This window comes from Macrosteles quadrilineatus, unplaced genomic scaffold (genome assembly GCF_028750875.1).
Source record: "Macrosteles quadrilineatus isolate MER2022 unplaced genomic scaffold, UCM_ALF_1.0 Scaffold_4__1_contigs__length_99947679, whole genome shotgun sequence".
In the NCBI taxonomy this organism is placed as follows: domain Eukaryota; kingdom Metazoa; phylum Arthropoda; class Insecta; order Hemiptera; family Cicadellidae; genus Macrosteles; species Macrosteles quadrilineatus.
In genome coordinates, this window is record NW_026542597.1 from 11359506 (window position 1) to 11379974 (window position 20469).

At 34.8% G+C, this 20469-nt stretch overlaps 1 protein-coding gene across 1 annotated transcript; it reads right to left on the reverse strand.

The window, feature by feature from the left end:
* Positions 1 to 1065: 1065 nt before the first annotated feature.
* LOC128992487 (uncharacterized) lies at positions 1066 to 16562 on the reverse strand. Its single transcript, XM_054416078.1, has 6 exons — positions 16315 to 16562; positions 14015 to 14217; positions 11116 to 11198; positions 4004 to 4101; positions 3030 to 3193; positions 1066 to 1347 (listed from the first exon to the last, which is right to left on the reverse strand). The coding sequence occupies exons 1-5, from the start codon at positions 16394 to 16396 to the stop codon at positions 3129 to 3131; spliced, it is 531 nt and encodes a 176-aa protein (XP_054272053.1). The 5' UTR covers positions 16397 to 16562; the 3' UTR covers positions 1066 to 1347; positions 3030 to 3128.
* Positions 16563 to 20469: the final 3907 nt, after the last annotated feature.

Consider the following 20469-nt stretch of genomic DNA (forward strand, 5'->3'; position numbering starts at 1 on the left):
AGAGCAGCGGTGATAGTACTACATTACCCCGAGATTGGATGTAGTTCCCTCAAACACCCAAAGGTAGCAGCACTGCCTGGATTGTCAGACGGGATTTTACGGGAAATATTAACCTCGATATTCAAGGGAAGGATTTTGACTAAAATTTGGAATTAGGGACTTGTAGGACTAAAATTGTTATTGACAACAGCCACTACTTCAGGAAAATCTGTATTTTGCTACACAATTCAAACATTGGACTCGAAGTTTAATATTTAACACTCCTTTGACACAGTGGTTTTTGCCATATGGCTAAAAAGCACACATGTGTTTATTAGCCATCCAGAGTATACTAGCAAATTACAAAATATAGTGCAAAGGGAAAAATATTAGTGTACCAATGAGCAAAGATTACACTGAAGATTACTATATTAATATTAATTAATTACTATATTAATATTATACTATATAAGTGATATAGGGGAAATAGTTCCATCAAATGCTGATTATTTTACTAGGCTCTCTCCTTGCAAAACTTATCCCTGAAGCACTGAGGCAATTGTTAGCAAATTTTGGTACAGTAAAAAATGTTTGTAAATATGCAAATTAAATAACTATTTAATAATATTATATAGTTATTTTTTGTAGATATTAATTTAAACAAAAATTTTCAATTTAAAGAAACTGTCAGAACAATGTTGCTATTATAAATGTGTGATTAATCAAATGTACAGTAGGGGTTGATTAAAGAATTTTGGGAGTTTTTTTTTCTAGAGCAGGCATCCTTACTACCCTCAGGACGCTTTTTTGTGACCTGCAGACTGTTGGGAGCTATAACAATCAGAGTTATGAAAAAATTGTGATGATCCCTTCTCTAGAGCCAAGATTAGCCACTAGTATTATGGATCTCAAAGCATAATATTACAAAACTATTTTATGATTTGTGTCAATAAATTTGAATAAGGTTTCTCTGGGTAGAGAAAACTTCAGACTTACAATGATTGGACAGTTACCTTTCATAAGCTTAAAAAATACCAAGTGTAGAAAACAGAAGAAAAGTAAATAGGATCAAATGCATAGGCCATCTAAAGTTGTTGAAAAATTTATTCAACGATATTGGTGATAAGGCTGATGTCGGTGATGACTGTAGTGGCGGTCATGATGGTAATTCCCTCTCCATCCATCTCTATCTCTTCCCCAGTTTCTGTCTCTACCTCCATCTCTGTCTCTGTCTCTACCTCCGTCTCTGTCTCTATTCCAGTCTCTGCCTCTGCCTCCATGTCTGCCCCCACCTCTGTCTCTGCGGTCAAAGTTGCGACGGGCTCCATACCACGGATGAGCCACAGGGGGAGTAGAAGGCTGCTGCACCTGCAATATATCATTATAAAATACTTTTTTATCACACTCCTTACCGAAAGTAACTATTTTCGTTTCGATAACAGCTGATGTCAAAGAAAGTAGATGTTTCCTACATGGTCTAATTTGGAGCGAGGGAAAAACGATCAGCTGATTTTTCCTCACTCTAGATTAGTTCTCCTTTTATCCACTATGCGTGCTAGTGTTTTTTGTTAGGTTTATTTTAATGATTTAAATCAGCTGTTTTCATTGTTGCACAATTTAAATGTATTCAGAAACAGGCATTAGTTTGTTTTGCTGTGTTTTTAGGGTAGGGCGTGTTTGAAATTGCTCAAAGTATATCTAACATTACTGATGATTTTATGAAAACAGCTTCCGAGGTTGAGGTAGCTAATCACCTTCTACAGTAGAAATCACGAGAAAGATAAGAAGAGGAATACAGAAAGTTAAGAAACTGGTACAAATTACAAAATGTTAAGTCAATTAAATTAAGTAACCAAGTATTTATTTATCTAAAAAATCTATAATTATGAAACCATATGTGTACATTGTGTTTTCGGTGAAGAGTCGTCTAAAACTATTTTAATACTACTAAGGGGTGTTTGCGTGTATTTTTGCGTCGTGATGAAAAGTATCATTCATTACTTGTACGAATAAGCTATTTTCCGAAACATGCTCCATTATTCTCACCCTCTTTGCCTCACATATGAAATTTGAGCGTGCGCCAAAAAAAGCCACTTTCAGTCATAGTCATGAAATATACTACAATAGAACCTCTTTAATCCGAACTAATTGGGACCAGGAGTAGTTAGGACTATTGAATAGTTCGGATTACAGAACATATTGTTGTTTTTACATAACAATAGCTAGGGAAAAGTGAAAAATGCTTTATAAAGTAAAATAGAGTGTTTATTAAATACAGTAGTAAACATAGGGAATAAATAGTACTGTACATAACAATTGAAATAATTAATAAATACAGTATACCATAAAGAACTACTGTAATGTGTATAGAGTACAGCAATGATGCGTTCGGATTACAGGGGTTCGGATTAAAGAGGTTCTACTGAATTTTCATTCAGATTATGATCTAACATAATATTACGTATGAGATTTCAAACTCCTCATTGCCCCGAGTCACTAAGTAGTGAATGCGTATAGGCCTACATATATCTTACCAGATGAAACCTTGCATTAAAGAATTTACTAAACATGTAGCTCACTAGTAGCATCTTGCGCAGCCAAGTCAGAAATTATTGGTTTAAAACCATCCACAGCAGAAACCACTGGCTTGGCCAAGTGACTTTTTTGACTTATATATGATCACAGAAAAAATCAGTTATATAAAAATGATAAGATATTTTCAAGAAATGTTGATTATATCGATCTGTTATGAACATCTTGAGTATTTCCATAATCTTTGAGCCGAATCTTTTAAAGTCATCAGAAATTATGACTGTTATTGGTTTTAAAATAACGCCTGTAATACTTAGCAATTGCTCGAATTCGAGCAACAGGGACACTGGTATTTTTAAACAAACCAAAGTGTCTAATTCTAATATTAGTGATCTGGTCAAAGGGCAGGTTCTATCACTAGAAATCGCACAATGGAGGGATATGGTAAAATCTTTAATTGTTCTCTAAACATATTCATAAGAGATTATTTAATAGAGATTTAAAGAGTTGGATTTTACCTTGCAATAGTCAGGATCGCTTTCCGTGTACCGATTGGCAAACTCATTTTCAAACTCAGCCAGCATGGCTGCCTGTTCTGCTGTAAGCTCTGCCATGTTCTACCGTGTGAACAACTTCTCCCGGGTGGACAACGTCTGCGGAACTAGCATCAATCCGTTCGAGACTAATGACAGATGAATACCAATGTAGGCCTACTCAGCAATCAACACAATATATTCTAAAGCTAATTTCATATAGAGCCATAATCATTTCAGAAGACATTGAACACAGTGTCATTTTAAAACTATTTACACTCATGAGGAACTTTGGTATTGGTTCCTGAGGTAAGTAGTTAATGTTTAACGTCTTAATATCATAAAAGTTTATTATAGTAAAGAAGAACTCCAACTATCCCAACTCCAATTATCTGGACTGCCAACAGAGTACATTTTGAACTACAATAAAGAATCTATACTAAAGAAGGCAGAAGCCATTATGACAGCAGAATCCTGAACATCATCGGCAATCGAGCTGAATCATTGTCTCCCGTCGTCACAGAAAAATCTTCACCGTTTTCTGTGATCCCTGCAAAACCTTTAGCATCTTCCGCAGTCTTGTCCGCATCATTGTCTTTCAAGATCCCGGCAAAAGTGTGAAACTTTCATTCATGAAATCTTGAGGCACGTTATGCTATCACAATAGAAATAATTCAGCCTATTTTCTTAAAAATGTCACAATTTCAGTAAAAATCCAATTTATATTTTAAATTCAAATGTGGTACGGTTGCAATTGATTTGAATAATTGGAGTGCTACCATATAAATATGAGTAAAATAGCATTGCTGCTGATAACTAAGGTTGCAACGACCATTCAAAAGATCCTCAGGAAAACGAAGGTTGTTTTTTCTTAGCTACATTGATTCGTGCCAATTTTTATACTTATTGTATCGGAAGCATACAAGGATTATTTTAAAATAACTTAAAAAAAAACTTACAAAATTCGCTGACAACACCTTCAAGTAGGAGTGTGTAGAAACCTTTATCAGAGGCCTTGACCTTCGATTTGTCTGCTGATGCAAGTGGTTCAAATACCCTGTAACATAATCAGAAACATAAGTCCTCATCCAGGATAAAAACCTTGAATACCCCCGTCGCAGCAAACCTGCAGACTAAGCGAATTACCATTTGCCCGATTAGATTTTCAATTAAATCTATTTAAATAACATTATGTTTAACAAGAACAGTACTTAGGTTTGCCGCTACAGGGAGGGTAGTAATGTGGGTTTTTAGTAGAATATCAATAGCTTAGTATAAATTAAGTTAATTTGTCAAGTTTGATCAAAATATACCCGTAAACAAGCAAACTACAACAGTTTACTTATTCTCCATGAGAATAGTAGGGTAATTTTACATTTAAGATTTTAAATTTTTTTTCCCGTAACCAATAACCGTAAAAAACCGTAAATAAAATACTAAATTATTTGCTTTTTTAAGCTCTAAAAATTGGTACTAAAAGAAATTGGGATTATTTTTTGTTTTGAGGGTCAAAAATGAAAGAAACCAATTTTTACCCCAAAACCCCCTGTTAAGCCCCGTTCCCATAGTACGATCATGCTGCTTCGCGAACTTATTCAAGTTTATCCCGCCCTACACCTTCAAACCAAATTTTATTAAAAACAGACAAAAATTACTCAAGTTATCGCGGAGTTCGAGTTCACACATATATATATTTCTTAAATAAAAAAAAATTTTAATAAAAAAGAATAAAAAAAGGGTACTCATGTTATTTTACATATTATTTATTAATATATATATGCATATATAAAAATGTATATACATATATAAAAACAAATATGTGTTTTTGGCCTCTGGTGACATTAAAACGAAAAAAGTAAATTGGTCCCGGGTCTAGGTCTTACCATGAGACATACGGTAATAGCTATGTCCCTATAGGGAAATTCGCTAAAAACCGTGACGATATAAGCTCCAGCTGAGCTGGCTATCACAATAGAATCGGGTACAGTAGAGTCCCGCAAACTCGGCACTCGATAACCCGGCAGTCTGGATAACTCGGCCATCACCTGGCTCAGAAAATTAGTGATATTTTGAGTCCGAGTTAAACATGGACTCAAGCCAGCTCAAGTAAAATTATTCACAACTCGTACCAAGGATTTTTTGTACTACATCTGATTACTTAATACTGACTTGTAATAGAAAAAAAGGAGGTTAAAAAGCTTAAAAATTGTATTGTCCTTATTTTTAACCCTAGTTCCCGATAACCTGGCATTTCACAAACTCAGCACCCTTCCAGTCCACATTACGCCGAGTTTGCGGGACTCTACTGTATTTATTTTGTCTGAATAGCAATCTTATAGTTTTTTGTCCTAGTTTACTAGAGTTTGGGATTGTTTTTAACATTAGTTCAGGCTAGACCTAGGGATTGCGGCATTTTAACTTAGAAAAATCCATTGGTGATCTGACGGGATTTGAACCCAGGAAGTCAGAGACCGAAGTCCTGCGCTCTACCACTAGGCCAGCTCACTTTCCTCTTATGGTATAGATGGCTAGTATGTATCACATTTAAAATTTGCAAGTGCTTCTAGCTTTAAAATTTAACATTTATTGTAATAGTTTAAAAATTTGTTTAATAAAACCAACTAGCCTAGGGCAATAGGAAAGATATTTTTCAGTTAATTAAAAACAAGTGTATATTTTTCCCATTTTAGTAGATTTTTTAACACTAAGTAAAACATCATCTAAAATCAGAATCAGAATCAGAATCAGAATCTTTATTGCCGTTGATCAAATACATTGAGATAGGCATTGTCAAATTAGGCTAAATATTTACATTGGTCGATAATACAAAGTAACAGAGTAAAAAAGGCTTAATCTAAGGCTAGATTAGAACAGTCGAACCCAAGAATTCTTGAAGAGTGTAAAACGGATTTTCTAACAGCCACGAGTAAACTTTAGACTTGTAGATAGGAATGGTTGCTTCAAAGAGAGGCTCAGGCAGCTTATTATAGAACTTAATACAATTTATTTTAAAAGAGTTACCTGTAAGTGCAAGCCGGTGCTGAGGAATGTCCAGTGCTCCTTTGCCTCTTGTGTTATGTGAGTGGATGTCCTGTCGAGTGTAAAATTTATGTAGATTACATTTTGTGTACATCAAGACATTGTAAATGTATAGGTTGATGACTGTGCAAATGCGATATTTTATAAAGAGTGGTTTGCAGTGTTCCACAGGGCCCACCCCGGCGATAGTGCGGATGATTTTCTTTTGTAGTAAAAGAACATCATAAATATGAGGTGAATGACCCCATAAAATAAGACCATATTGCAAATGAGATTGAAACAAGCCAAAATATGCTGATCTCAGGTACTCCATGCTGATAAGAGGTTTAAGTTTCCAAAAAAGATAAATGACTCTTGACAACTTTTTACAAAGATTGTTAATATGAGTTTTCCAGTTCAACCTGCTGTCAAGGTAAATTCCCAGAAGTTTGACTGAATTTTCAGGTAGGTTTTGTAAGAGAGAAAATATTATGCTTTGAGTTTTATTTTCATTACAAATAAGTTGATTAGAGGAAAACCAGTTCAAAACATGATTGTTTGCATCCTGAATTGTGTGGTCAAGAAGGTTTAGATCTCTATTGGCAGCAAAGATTGTTGTGTCATCAGCATAGATTGTACATTTTACAGGTAAATTACGAGGAAGATCATTTATGGCCACAATAAAAAGAAAAGGGCCAAGGACAGAGCCCTGCGGAACACCAGCCTTGATTTGTGTAACTGATGAATTTTTACCTTTAACACATACAAACTGTGATCTATTGGTTAGATATGATTTGAGTAATTGTAATGAGTTGCCCCTAATTCCATAAAATTGAAGCTTCTTAATCAAGATATCAAAAGGGATACAATCAAAAGCTTTGGTGAGGTCATAGAGGAGCATTGACACTGATTCTCTATTTTCAAATGCATTCAAAATGGACTGTGTAATTTCTGACACCGCCAATGTAGTGGATCTACCTGGTCTGAAGCCATACTGTGAATCAGTTAACAGGTGGTTTGAATCAAAATAATTAGTTAACTGCTTTAAAATAATTGCTTCAAATATTTTAGAAAATGTTGGAACAATGGAGATAGGGCGATAATTTTGACAAAGTGATTTATCTCCTTTCTTAAAAACCGGAATTATTTTAGCAATTTTTAATTTTTGTGGAAAAATGCCAGCACGTAGGCACTCATTGATGACCAGAGCCAAAGGAGTTTCAATTAAGTGTATGGTCTTCTTAATGATGTAATTTGAGAGCCAATAACTATCCATAGATTTTGAGTTTGAGAGTTTATAGACAGTGTTGGTTACCTCATCTGGTGTAATGCAAGTCCAATTGGAGTGTATGTTCTCACTTGGTTCAGGCCCAAGCAAGTCCTCAGCTGTTGTGCATGTTTGGCTTACCAGGTTGGTAAGTTCTTCAACTGAATCTGTAAAATAACTATTGAGTGTATCTTGGTCTATTGTAACTTCGGGTGTACGAGTTGTAGTGTTTTCATGTATTATAATGTCCCAGGCAGCTTTGCACTTGTTATTTGAAGTCTGAATGAAATTCTCATAAGCATTTTTCTTGGCAGTAGCTAATTCTTTCCTGTAGTACTTTTTTATTCTTAGATAAGTGCTGTAAGCTGACTGAGCCCTTACAGAATCCAAGTTTAAGAGATTTTTATACTTAGTATAGTGTGCTAACATCAAGTCTCTAGTCTGCTTTAATTGAGGACTAAACCAGTTTAGTTTATGTTTTTTACCTTTCACATTAGTTTTTTTACGAGCTTTTTTACTAACAAGGGGCGAGCAGTAATACCATAGTTCTCTAAATCTATTGAAAAAAGCATTAAACAAGTCTTCTGCAGTACCATTATGGTTATTAAGACAGTCCCATGACTCATCCATTAAAACATGACAAAACTTTGTAATATTTATATCATTTTGCTTCCTGAAAAACAGGGTTGGCCCAGTATCAGTTTTATTATTATCTAGTGTGACATGTGTCTTATATTTAAAAAGTAAAGGATCATGATCTGCAATTGTACCTGGCAAGAGTGAAATTTCATAAAATTCTCTAGAAAAATTTACAATAACATTATCAATACACGATTTATTCCTGGTAGGTAGATTATTTGTACACACTAAATCTAATGTCCTAAGTAAATTCATGAAATTTATTGAGTTTTGTTCAATAACATTAGCCATTTCAATGTTAAAATCCCCACAGATAATTAACTTACTGCCCCCTCTCATCAAACTTTTAATTGCATTTTCAAACATTTCAAAAAAAACATTAATATCACCATTGGGTGATCTATAGACACTAACAATAGTAACATTTTGTTTTATTAATCTAATACAACATAGTTCACAATTAAAATCAGATGAAAAACAATCAAGATTAATAGATTCAAACTCAATCGATTCTTTAACAAAAATAGCCGAACCACCATTTCTATTACTACTCCTACATCTAATACTAGCAGTGATAAAATTATTTGGTACAAAAATTTCGACTTGATCAGACGATAGCCAATGCTCTGACATACAGATAACCTCAACTTTTTCTAAAAAACAAAGATGTTCCAGAGATAAAATTTTATTACGGAGACACTGGCTGTTTACTTGTAAAATTGTTAAAAGGTCATCTTTGACAGAACTACCTCCGGACATAGGCCTATTTAAACTACCACTAAAAAAGAAGAAGAGTCAGCATTTTGTATACCTTCGTCAGGTCCTCGGGGTAGAATACTTGCCGGCTGTGTAGTTACCTGCGATGAGACAATACCTTCAGGATTCTGGGTAGAACTGGGTGGAGAAGCTATAGGCAATGAGGGATGATCAGGTAAAGTTTCGACTATCGATGTAGGATGGGTCACTACAGTTCTTTGGATCTTGATAATTTTACCGATGAGATTTACGAGCACCCTCTTCCCCTTAGTGTTGAAATGCTGTCCATGTCTAGTGTGAAAAGATCTGTCACAACTTTCAGTATTTATAAGAGAAACATTATTGAAAACCTTACAGAGATCCTTGATTTTCCCATTAGTTTCAGAAATCAGTTTATTAACAACCGATGAATCCGGTAAATCATGTCTATGAGGAACATTGGCAACTATTACCTTTGTACTTTTCAGCACCTGTAGAGTATCTCTAAGTCCGTTCACCACATTACCAGAAGAGTTTTTAGCTATATCGTTAGCCCCAGCCATGAGCACAACATAGTCATCTGGTCCTAAATCTTCACATTCATACTTCACGTTGGCAGTTACATCACAAAAAAGAGCACTAGGTTTGACAGTTCCCTCAGTATCAAAATACTGGCCCCACGCTGTCCTTGAAATTATTGAGGAAATGCCACGACCAAAACTATCAGTGTAGATTCTTATTTTCTTGGTTTTCCTGGATGATTTGGTAACTTTAGTAGGCTTAGTCCAGTCAGACGATTCACATTGGTTTGTGCGAGGCCTAGACAAAACTGGAGAAACCTGCTGGATTTTTCCTGCGCGCCTCCTCGCATATCTTCCCCGCTCGTCTGATGTGGGTTGGTTATCAGACTTAAAACTTGTATTATCCTCTTGGTACAAACAGGTAAATCTATTACTAGTGGAGATAGGTGGGAAGTCCCTAATGTTTACTGGAAAGCTACCATTTAGGCCCTCCCCTACACTGGAGTTTCTAGAAGACCAAGGCCTAGGCCTATTTTTAGAGACAGGTAGAAACTCATTAGGCCTACTTATTGTATCTACTAATTCTGGATTTGAGGTTAGGCCTACTATTTCCTGTTCACGCTTTAAACACATTTCACTTAATTCTGTAATTCTCCGCGCAGCTTCTTCATAAAGTCTCTTATATTCCTTAACATCAGCCTCCAACAATGAGGCATGCTTGGTTAAATTCTTAATTTCTTCCTTAAGCTGTTGATTGGTAGACTTAAGTCCACACTTTTCACAATACCATTTCTCATCAGTCCCAGATAAGCGGTCATATTCACTGTCACTAAGTCCAAGACACTTGGTGTGATACCATTGTTCACATTCATGTTCACAAAGGATTGCCCTACAGTTATCAGAAACCGATTTAAGGCAAATGCCACATTTGGGTTTGGTTTTAGTCATTATTCAACTTTAAGTCAAGTGAAATAGGAATCTTGCAACAAATAGTGGAATATAGCCAAGTCCACAAGAAAGTTGAGGTTAGAAATGGTTATGTTGAGATATAAACCTCAATTTAAATAAAAATACTAAAAGTCTTTCACCAAATTTCACAAAATAATACCAAAGTACAAGCTCTGCCGTAAAACAGCATATGAAAGTAAAATATTTAATAAATTTCTAAAACAGTCTTTTTGAAGTTACCTCTTGAGGGTATGTAACATGAGGTCAACCGATCTATGAAGAAATTCCTTATATGCTTTGGATAAAATTACATAAATTATACCTCAAAATACTCAGCATACACTTAATAATAAATTTCAAAAGGAATTCACGGGATAAAACTTCAATTAGCTAGGATTACAACGGATAAAAGTAACTTAGAAAACAGAGCAAAGTATCTCAGAGCCGCCATCTTGAAGAGAGCATATTGGAGAGCCAAAACTATGTTACTTGGTAAAAAATGTGGTTTACTTAGTCAGGTGCGAACTAGACTAATTCATGTGAATGGAATATTAAGTATTTAAATACATTTCCCATCCCTGATCAGAATAGAGTTGGAACAGATTTACTAATTTTAATTTTTTGTTGGGGTAATAATTAATGATACTAACAAAAGTCAAATGAAGACAGTAACAATACTAGGGTTTAGGGTATGGACCGTTTCCTTTGGAAAAAATGCTAATGGCGTAGAATAACACATGAAAATAACTTCATACCCTTACTATTGACATTCTAAACTGTGAAAACAAATCTAGGTTTATCTAAAACATCTTTCATTGGAATACATTTGATGTTGTAGGTTTTAGTTTTTTCTTATTTTTTCAAAATACAAAATAAGGCTCAGGCACCAACTGATCTAACCTAGCTGAGATTTTAATATTTTAATATTTTAATTAATATTTACCAGCCAACTAGTTTTTTACATTGAGAGCAAGTGCAGGGTTTCCATGCGTAGCCTGGGAACCAAGAATGTTCTACAGCCCAATCCTGAAAAACAGAGTAATTGAAGACAATTTCAGCACATATAAATAAAAAAATATAATATTTAGGACTTGATTTCTGGAAATAGAGTTGCCGGAATGACAACCTACCGTGAGCTAACAGCCCCTCTCATATAGTACCTTACTTTCCCCACAGAACAATTTTTCTATCCAAAATGTTGTCTCCTATAAGGAAATTCTGTTTACAGTATTATTTTTTTTTTCAATTTAAACTAAGAACTAAGTGTAGTCCTTAAAATTTTACCAATTCAAAACATTTCAAAATGTTTGTTCAATGGTAAAAGTTTGTTGTCTGATTAAAGATAGGCCTAGTCATGGAGAACACACAGAGGAAAAGTTCATTGGTAAACTTAAGTGGCATCTAGCACAATTCGATGATGTCTAACACAAAGTTTAACACCGCAGCTTCTATCCCATCTTGCCATCACCTACTCACACTGGAAGTAGCACCAATAGAAACTTCTGTACAGTGCTCACAGCATGGGTTTTCTTTGCTCATTAAAGGTATATTTTTATTTTTTTATTATTGTTTAATAAAATCAGAGACATAAAACATAATTGGATGGAATTCAGTGAATGTCTAGTGTGTAATACAAATAATCTCTTTATTTTCAATATAGGCCTATTAAATTTGTCCTTAGAGAGCATAAGTTTAGTAGTTAAAAGTAACACCAAGAATATGCATTATGCCTTTAACCATTGATAGAAGTGGACATCCATTGTCTTAAATAATTCTCATGTTAAAAAAAGCTGTAGCCACGTTTAAGGCCGGTCCACACGTAAGGATTTCTCTCACGACATTGCAGTCAAGTTGTTGGGTCTGGACAGTAAAACTGTGCATTTTTGCAAACTGCGGAGGAGAGCATAGTTTTGACAGCGTTTTCAGACAGGTCTTTGCTAATGTTCCTGTGAGTTTATTCCCAAATTCATCGAACTGTACAGAAGTTTTCCTTGTTTATGGAAGGTCAAGAGCAAGGAACATTGTGACCGTGATTTAAGAAGAATCAGGCTTAGAGTCTGGTCAAAAAATACAAAGCAGTAGATTCAAACGTGAACACAGAAACGATTATGAAAATGTTTGTTTGTCGTTTTAGAAACCAATCGTCGTTTTAAAGAAATTATACATAAAGGACAACTTATCAGTTACGGTATTGTAATTCTAAAGCAAGTTTTATGACACCTAAACCATCATACAGTAACAAAAACTAATGGAGAAAATAAAACTTTGACTTGACACTAACTGTGAGTCGCTTATTCAATTAAGTTGAACTAGAATCAAAAATAGGCTACAGCTGGCCTATATCCGGGAGCGTTTCATAATCTCAAAATTTCACAAACTCCAACGCTTAAAATATTAAATGAACAGAGCGTTTCATAATGTCCAAAATTCATAAGCTCCAAAACTATAACATTAAATAATGACTGTTTCACAATGTCCATATTTCACAGACATCAACGATGATTTCACAAAGTCCAACGTTAATATATAAAATAAACAGAGTGTTTCATAATGTCCAAATTTCATAAGCTCCAAGTCTATAACATTCAAATACTCACCGTTTCACCATGTCCAAATTTCACAAACTCCAACGTTTAAATATTAAATAAACAGAACGGTTCATAATCTCCAAATTTCATAAGCTCCAACGGTACAGTCTGGGCCAGAAGTCTCTACAGTGGTTGGCACGGTCAGATAGCAGGCACCGTCCGCCGGTGCTCAACTACTGATTATACTTGCATTTTAATGATTGAAGAACACTAGATGTGTGACTAAAATATTTGTTAACACATGATGTGCAAATTAAATTTACATTTTTATATTTTTCATATCTTTAACTCAAGCTTTCAGCTGAGTTTTTTTATCTGTACTAGCTGACAAAATTATTTAATTACTTTTAAAATATGAATACCCAAAATGTTAACATGGGAAACTCCACAGCCAGGAGTCTGAAAGGATTTTTGTGATAAGAATATGTCTATATGTTAATCGGGAATATGTGCTATCATCATGCCAAATTTAAGACCTATCCGGCCTGTAGTTAATGCGTTATTGGACTTCAAACAGACAAAAAAGACACACAAACTTTCACAATTTATAATATTAGTTAGGAAGGAGGATTATATTAACGATTACCTATCCATGATGTAATATACAAACTAATAACTTCATTGATAGGTAACTTAATTAATAGTGTAAATCAAATAAGGAAAATGGAAATTCTATTAGTCTGCAGGTTTGCTGCGGAAGGGGTATTTATCAATACTTTACACTCTTCAAAGCAACTATGGACCAACAATGATGTTTCGTGATGCGCCGCTACAACACTAGAACGTGTAGCGCCTACATATCGAACCACGGCAACTTCTGCAGCGACTTCTGGCCGAGACTGTACCGTTGGAGCTTATGAAATTTGGAGATTATGAGCCACTCTGTTTATTTGATATTTAAACGTTGGAGATTGTGAAATTTGGACATTAAGAATTGGTGATTATTTGAAAGTTATAGTTTTGGTGCTTATGAAATTTGGAGATTATGAAATGCTCTGTTTATTTAATATATTAATGTTGGACTTTGTGAAACAACCATTGGAGTTTGTGAAACTTGGACATTGTGAAACGGTGCTTATTTGAAAGTTATAGTTTTGGAGTTTATGAAATTTGGGCATTATGAAACGCACTGTTTATTTAATATTTTAGACGCTGGAGTTTGTGAAATTTGGACATTACGAACCTCAACCCCTATATCCCATAGGACGTGTACTTCAATATCTAAAAGTCAATGCTTAGAGTCCTATCTCTAACCTTTGAAGAGGCGTTACAGGTTGTTTCCACAACCGTGATGACTTTGAATTTCAGTATGGGAGGATATACCAATTCCTGAACAAGAACTTGTTGTAAACCAAATAATGACTTGTTGAATCTGGAAACAGCAGAAGGACTTCGTAGATTAACTATCGTATCAGCTGCTGCCAAGTCATTACCGCAATCTCGACACAAAATGTAGTCTAGAAAAAATAGCCTAGGTTACACAAGTTAATATAGGCCTAGGAACGTTCCAGACGATTATCCGGAAATTATGTAGGAGAAGGTGACCAAGAGAACCATAGTAATTTGTATATAATTAGAAACTATATTTTTACCTGAAAACAATGGTGCAAAAATCTTTGTTCTGTCACAAAAACGTAATAAACTACGATCGTTAGAATTTGATTAGGCCTGCCGTAATTCCTCTTGTCTGCTTGTCTCTGTCGCCATTACTGTGAACGATTGAAAGGCTCGTCTAGGAAAGAAGAAGAAACCTAAGATGACAAACATTAAGTTTGTACAAAGAGGTAGAGGCATTTATAAATTCAACTGAACATTGATTAGGCTATGAACTACTTAGGCCTAATCAGTTCTTATTTAGACATGTGATGTAGGTAGATTGGGTGATATGTGGATTCGTGACTGTATAAAGTTTTTTGAAGTTAGGTTAGATTAGGAATGTAAAGTTTAGGTTATAATGAATCGAGTTGTTCAGATCTTGATCTATGTTATCTCTAGACTGTTTTTGCACTTTGTAAATAGGTAGTGCTATAAACAAGATAAATAATAATTTCCAAAATGCTTGCCCACTGTCTAAGTGTGGGTTGTGAGGGTAATATTTACTTTAAAATTGCATACAATCAATCAATAATGTGACTTGGGCTATTAACTTTGATTTTAGAGTATATATATTGATGTGCAGATCAACAATTAAAATAGGCTAATAGGCCTACAACATTAAAATAAAATTCAAACGATCGTAGTTTATTCAGTTTTTGTGACAGCAGAAAAATTTTAGCACCATTGTTTTTAGGTAAAAAACTAGTTTCTAATGAAACATTAATGGTTCTATAGGTCACCTTATCCGACATAATTACTGATTATTCAACACAATTGAATCTATTAAAGGGACTGTAGGCCTATTCCTAGTTAAGAATAAATGTAAGGTAGGCTAGACTAGCTTAAAAAAATAGAAAATTTACTTAGGCTAGGCTAACTTACTAAGTAGGCTACCTATGCTTATTTTATTGGTAAGGCAGGCCTCTGTTCAACATTTTGAGTTTGAACAGTAAAAGTTGGCCAACAACGAACGTCTTAAAACGCTATTGATCTGTAAGACCACTAAGTTATTTATTCCCGTTAAATGTTTGAGCTCAAAGATCCAATATACGTAAAACATAAGAGTAATACAGTACACAACCAAATTTCTACTAATAGTTTAAAACTAAGTCCTATCTAAGAACTACTGAGCTTAGCAGTGGCGGTCCCAGAGGAGGGGGGGGGGGGGGTGGAAGGGATATATCCCACCTGAAATATTTTATATTTTATTAGCTAACATAAATACTTTTAGATTGAGCATATATTAGAGCTTAAAAACGTGTAAAAATATGTTTTAGGCTTTAAATTCCTCATTTTTTTCAGGGGGGCCCCTGGACCCCCTTTTTTCTGGGGGATATTCCATACCACCCCGTGCTCATCCCCCCCCCCACCGAAATGAAATCCTAAGGCCGCCACTGGAGCTTAGTGTTTTTGTTGACCAAAGTTGTTGATTCCTGATCAATGTCCAATCTGTTAAAGGCATTTGCCAGGAGACAATTCCGTAGAGCAAAGGGTTTGAATCCCGTCTTGGTCAGGTTTTGTTTGCAACTGAGGAGGAGACACTAACTTATGTCTAGGCCTATGGCTGAGCTTGATGGTAGAGCTCTAGGTAAGCTTAGTAACTTCCCCCCCCCCCTTCTAAAATCAATGGTGCAAGGCTCGGGTGTATGTTTGCGGTATTGGTAGATTCTTTGTTAGTTGCACCTTATATCAGACAATTTACCACTTTATGCTTAACCTTCCTGTGTGCATGTGTCCAACCAAGACATAAGAAATAATTCTGGCCTAGGCCTATTTGGATTTTTGTTAAATTATAGCCTACAAGATATCATAACTAGGTATAAGTATAATATAGTATTATATTATAATATAGTATCATAACTAGTATAATATCGAATTAAGCCATGGAGTTTATTGATTCATAGAGTTAATAATAAATAAAACTTATAAATTAAGTAATAGTAAACAAGTCATGCAACCTGTTGTAGGTAATTGATCTTCTTGGGAAACAAGAAGTGTGGGCAGGATACAAAGTAAAATGTAAACACTTCTGCAAACCATCAATGTGTCCTGATTTTAAACTCATAGATGTATAATATTCAAACGGTATGGTGTCACTCAAATAAAAGTTTAAGACGTTAACCATCCGATGAGGATTAAGTTATTAAAACCAAACTCACCTATCACTACATAGAACAGACTGACTAAGAAACTACTAAAGTGACTAGACTACACGAACACGACTTCAAAACAAAAGATTTGTTGGTTAATGGTTATGTCCAACTTGTTTGATTTTGTTGACATTTCAATTTTTTGCCATTATTAGCAGTATAGCCAACTGAGTTCCGTGGTTTCACTATTGATCACGGATACTAGAATTTAGAAAATACCTTGAAGATTACATTAAAGGTGGCCGTGACATTATACTGTATCTTTTATAGTGTTCTGTTACATATAAATCCAAGGCAACGATATAACTAATAAACTGATGAACTATTTTTAGACACTTTTTTCAAGATTGTCATTAATAAGGCATTTAGTTAGTGGTTACACTCACTTCCATGCAAAAATTGCCGTCATGGGGATAACGTACAACAACCTTAAGAAATTAAATTTCCAAACTCACTTATACTATTGTAGAATAATGAGGGTGATTTTTTGGGAATTGTAGGAATTTTTTTCGATGTTATAGTAATTTGTCTATGGTCAGGTAAACGGTTTCTTGAAGAATTTAGCGAGTAGGTATATGAATGACTCGTGTTAGTTGGTTAGATGGTATTTACCTTTATTTCTAAATAAAAATATTCTACAGACTCAGTAGATACCTAAAATATATGGGTATTACAAAATTGTTAGATACTGACCCTCACCGCAGCATACCTGCAAATTGGATTTTAAAATTTTAAAACGTCAGATTAATTCCCTACTTAAAAAAACATTATGTTTAACGAGAGCTTAGGTTTGCAGCTTAAGGGGAAATCTCCATAGAAATTACATGGGAATTTTAAATTTACAAATTTGTTTAGTTTATCCGTGTAACCAATATAACAGTACAAACTTACTTCAAGATACTAAATTATTTGTTATTTTACATATATTTTACTTATTTATTTTTTAGCTCTACAAAATCGTTTGGAGAGAAATTGGGGAATTCAATGTTTCGGTGGTCAAAAAAGCAAACAATTTTTTACCCCATAAATCCATGTTCCTATGGTCTGATCATGCTCAGGTGCGGACCCCCCCCCCAAACAGATAAAAAATCCGAACAATTTTTTTGTTAACCCCGGACCCCCCCCCCGCACTTTACTGGGGCTATACCAGACCATATCCCCATGACTACAAACCCCCTTACAGAAATCCTGGATCTGCCCTTGCATGCTGGTTCGTTAACTTTTTCAAATAGGTTCACACGTTTGTACCAAATTTAACCAAAGTCGGATGATTTTTGCTCAATCATGCTAACGCATACAAACACAATCCGTTCATTTTTTATACAGTTACAGTACAATATAGTGTTTTGGCCTCTGTGGACATCAGAACGAAAAAGTAAATCGGTCCCAGGTCCAGGTCTCACCATGAGACCTACGGTAATAGCTTACTCCTTGTATGGTAAATTACTAAAAATTATGTTAAAGTAATGAAATACATAACATTATGAATTAGATAAATAAGCAAAATTTAGAACGCCTGTATGATTGTCTGCGACAAAATGCAACAAATACGCGCTGCGGGCTGCCGCTACGTTGTTGCTGGCACTTTATTATTACGAGTAAAAAAAAACTTGTAATAATCATCTGATCTGGTAAACATTGTTGTAATTTTTTTTTTCAGAAAATGTGTTTATTTATCTGAAAATAATATTATTTTGGATTGCAAAGTTATGTATTCAGCACGTCAATGCAGGGCTACAGATATACATATCTATACATATCTATATGTATATCTGTAGCCCTGACGTCAATGACTGCCAAACAAATTGAACAAATAAATTGACTAACAAGATGTTCATGGTTAAACAATCATTAATGTAACCTATAAATCGATTGTTGACCGTTACACCAGAAACGTTACACAAAGCACCCGTATAGAAATATATAATACCCCCGCCGCAGCAAACCTGCAGATAACAAACGATGGAAACCACTCTGCAATGGACATATATTTGAAGGACGTAGAATCTCTTCTCAAGGGAGCCAAACAGTAAAAAATAGGAGCTATAGTAAAATTAATCTACTTTTTCGTTTAGGAATATATTTTTTCCTTATACTTAAAGTTTCAAGGATATGCTAGGGTTTTTTTGTCTGAGTCCTATAATATGGTAATTAACATTTTTACCATCGTACAATTTTATGCTCTGGAAGACATTATATTTTAATGTTTTACTTGCAGTTTTCCGATGAATCGGATCTTAAATGTTTCAGATATGGCGATGTGAATTAGAAGTGGTTTTAGAATATTGACAACACCACACTTTCTCGATTCCTAAATTACATATTACGACTCCTCCAGTGATCACTTTTCTGAAAAACATATTTAACATTGTTTCGCAGGTTTAGAAATTTACTTACAAAACGAATACACTCCGAAGACACATTGTGAATTTAACCATGACACTTTAGCGGTGTCAAGTCTAATCATGATCAGTAAACTGTAACGGCTAGACAATTATTGCGATCCTTCTTGATACGTAAACCATGAATTTTCCACACTCGGGCGGACACAGAATTAATTGAATGCAAAATATTGTGTAGGAGTAAGTCTGGTACCCAAATTGCAGGTAATTAAATTAATGCAAAATTTAATACCGGTAACGTATCAAATGTCCCCGTGTATGCATTAACAATCATAATATTTTTTTAATCTTAGCTCGCTAAGACAACGTTTTATGTTACGAAATTAAAGCACCTCTGAAGAAACGAAGTTTTGAATTTATTTCATAAACTATGGAGAAATTGGCACATTATGGGTATCTACCAACTTCTAGACACCTGAGTGCTCTTCTTCTACAACTTTATGATTTTATGTTCGGAATTAGGAATTGCCGTGACATCCAATTAATGGCTATGAAGAAGTGACGATGACTCTTCCAGCGAGAATATTTCTGAGGAGATATATTTTTCAATTTCACCGACAGGTTTCCGAAAAAGCATGAATAAATGTGAAATACTCTAGATAGAAGAACCAAAAGCATGAATTCCATTCCAAAACTGAATTGTCTAAAATAATTAGTGACGCTGATTCAAGTCTGTTCATAAGATTTCTACTCGTATTCACTTTTGTAATTTTCTAATACAGTAGCTAATATCTGGGAAATAGTTATTTGTGCAACTAGTGAGAAAAGTGAGCAATTGACTCACTCGAGAGAAATCCTCACGAGCCGTAGGCGAGTGAGGAATGGTTTCTCGAGTGAGGCAATTGTACTTTGAACTCGAGTTGCACATTATAATTTTCCTACAGTTACCATAAAACAAATAAATTGGTGAAGAAACATAACCTATTTTTACACAGAAGTGAACTTTTATTACAACATTTAATGTGAAGTGACAAATACAACAGTACAACAGCTGACCAGCTGATTTACAGCCAGTGCTGCCAACGTATTTCGCGCGCATACGACGTTGCCTGCATGTTACGCGCTCACTATTTCGTGCCTTCACGTTGCAAATCTGGAGTGAGACAAAGTAATTAGAGTGAGACAATGTTGACATTGTCTCACTGATGAGCGAATTGGCCACTTTGCTTTCTCAAATCAGTGAGAGAACATGTACATTGTTAGGTAACTGTAGGAAAAATATTTTTTTGCCACTGATCCCGATTCAGCATATGAGCGAATATAATATTCTCCAGTGTCTAAAAGTGGCAAATTTGTTAATTCATCTACAAAACTTCGGGAATAAGAAGGGTAACCATTGTTTTTTTCATCCACGATGGTAAGATATTTCACTGTCGATTAACTGGGAGAAATTCTCACTCGGTCGGTTTCACCATTAAATGCAAAAGCTATACGAAACTGTTTATTCAGATATTTAATAATCAAAACCGTATCCATAGGCCTATATAGTGGACTTCGATATCAAAGTAGCCCTTTATAACAATTGTCATTGCATACTGTACCCTTTATATTACCCGTAATT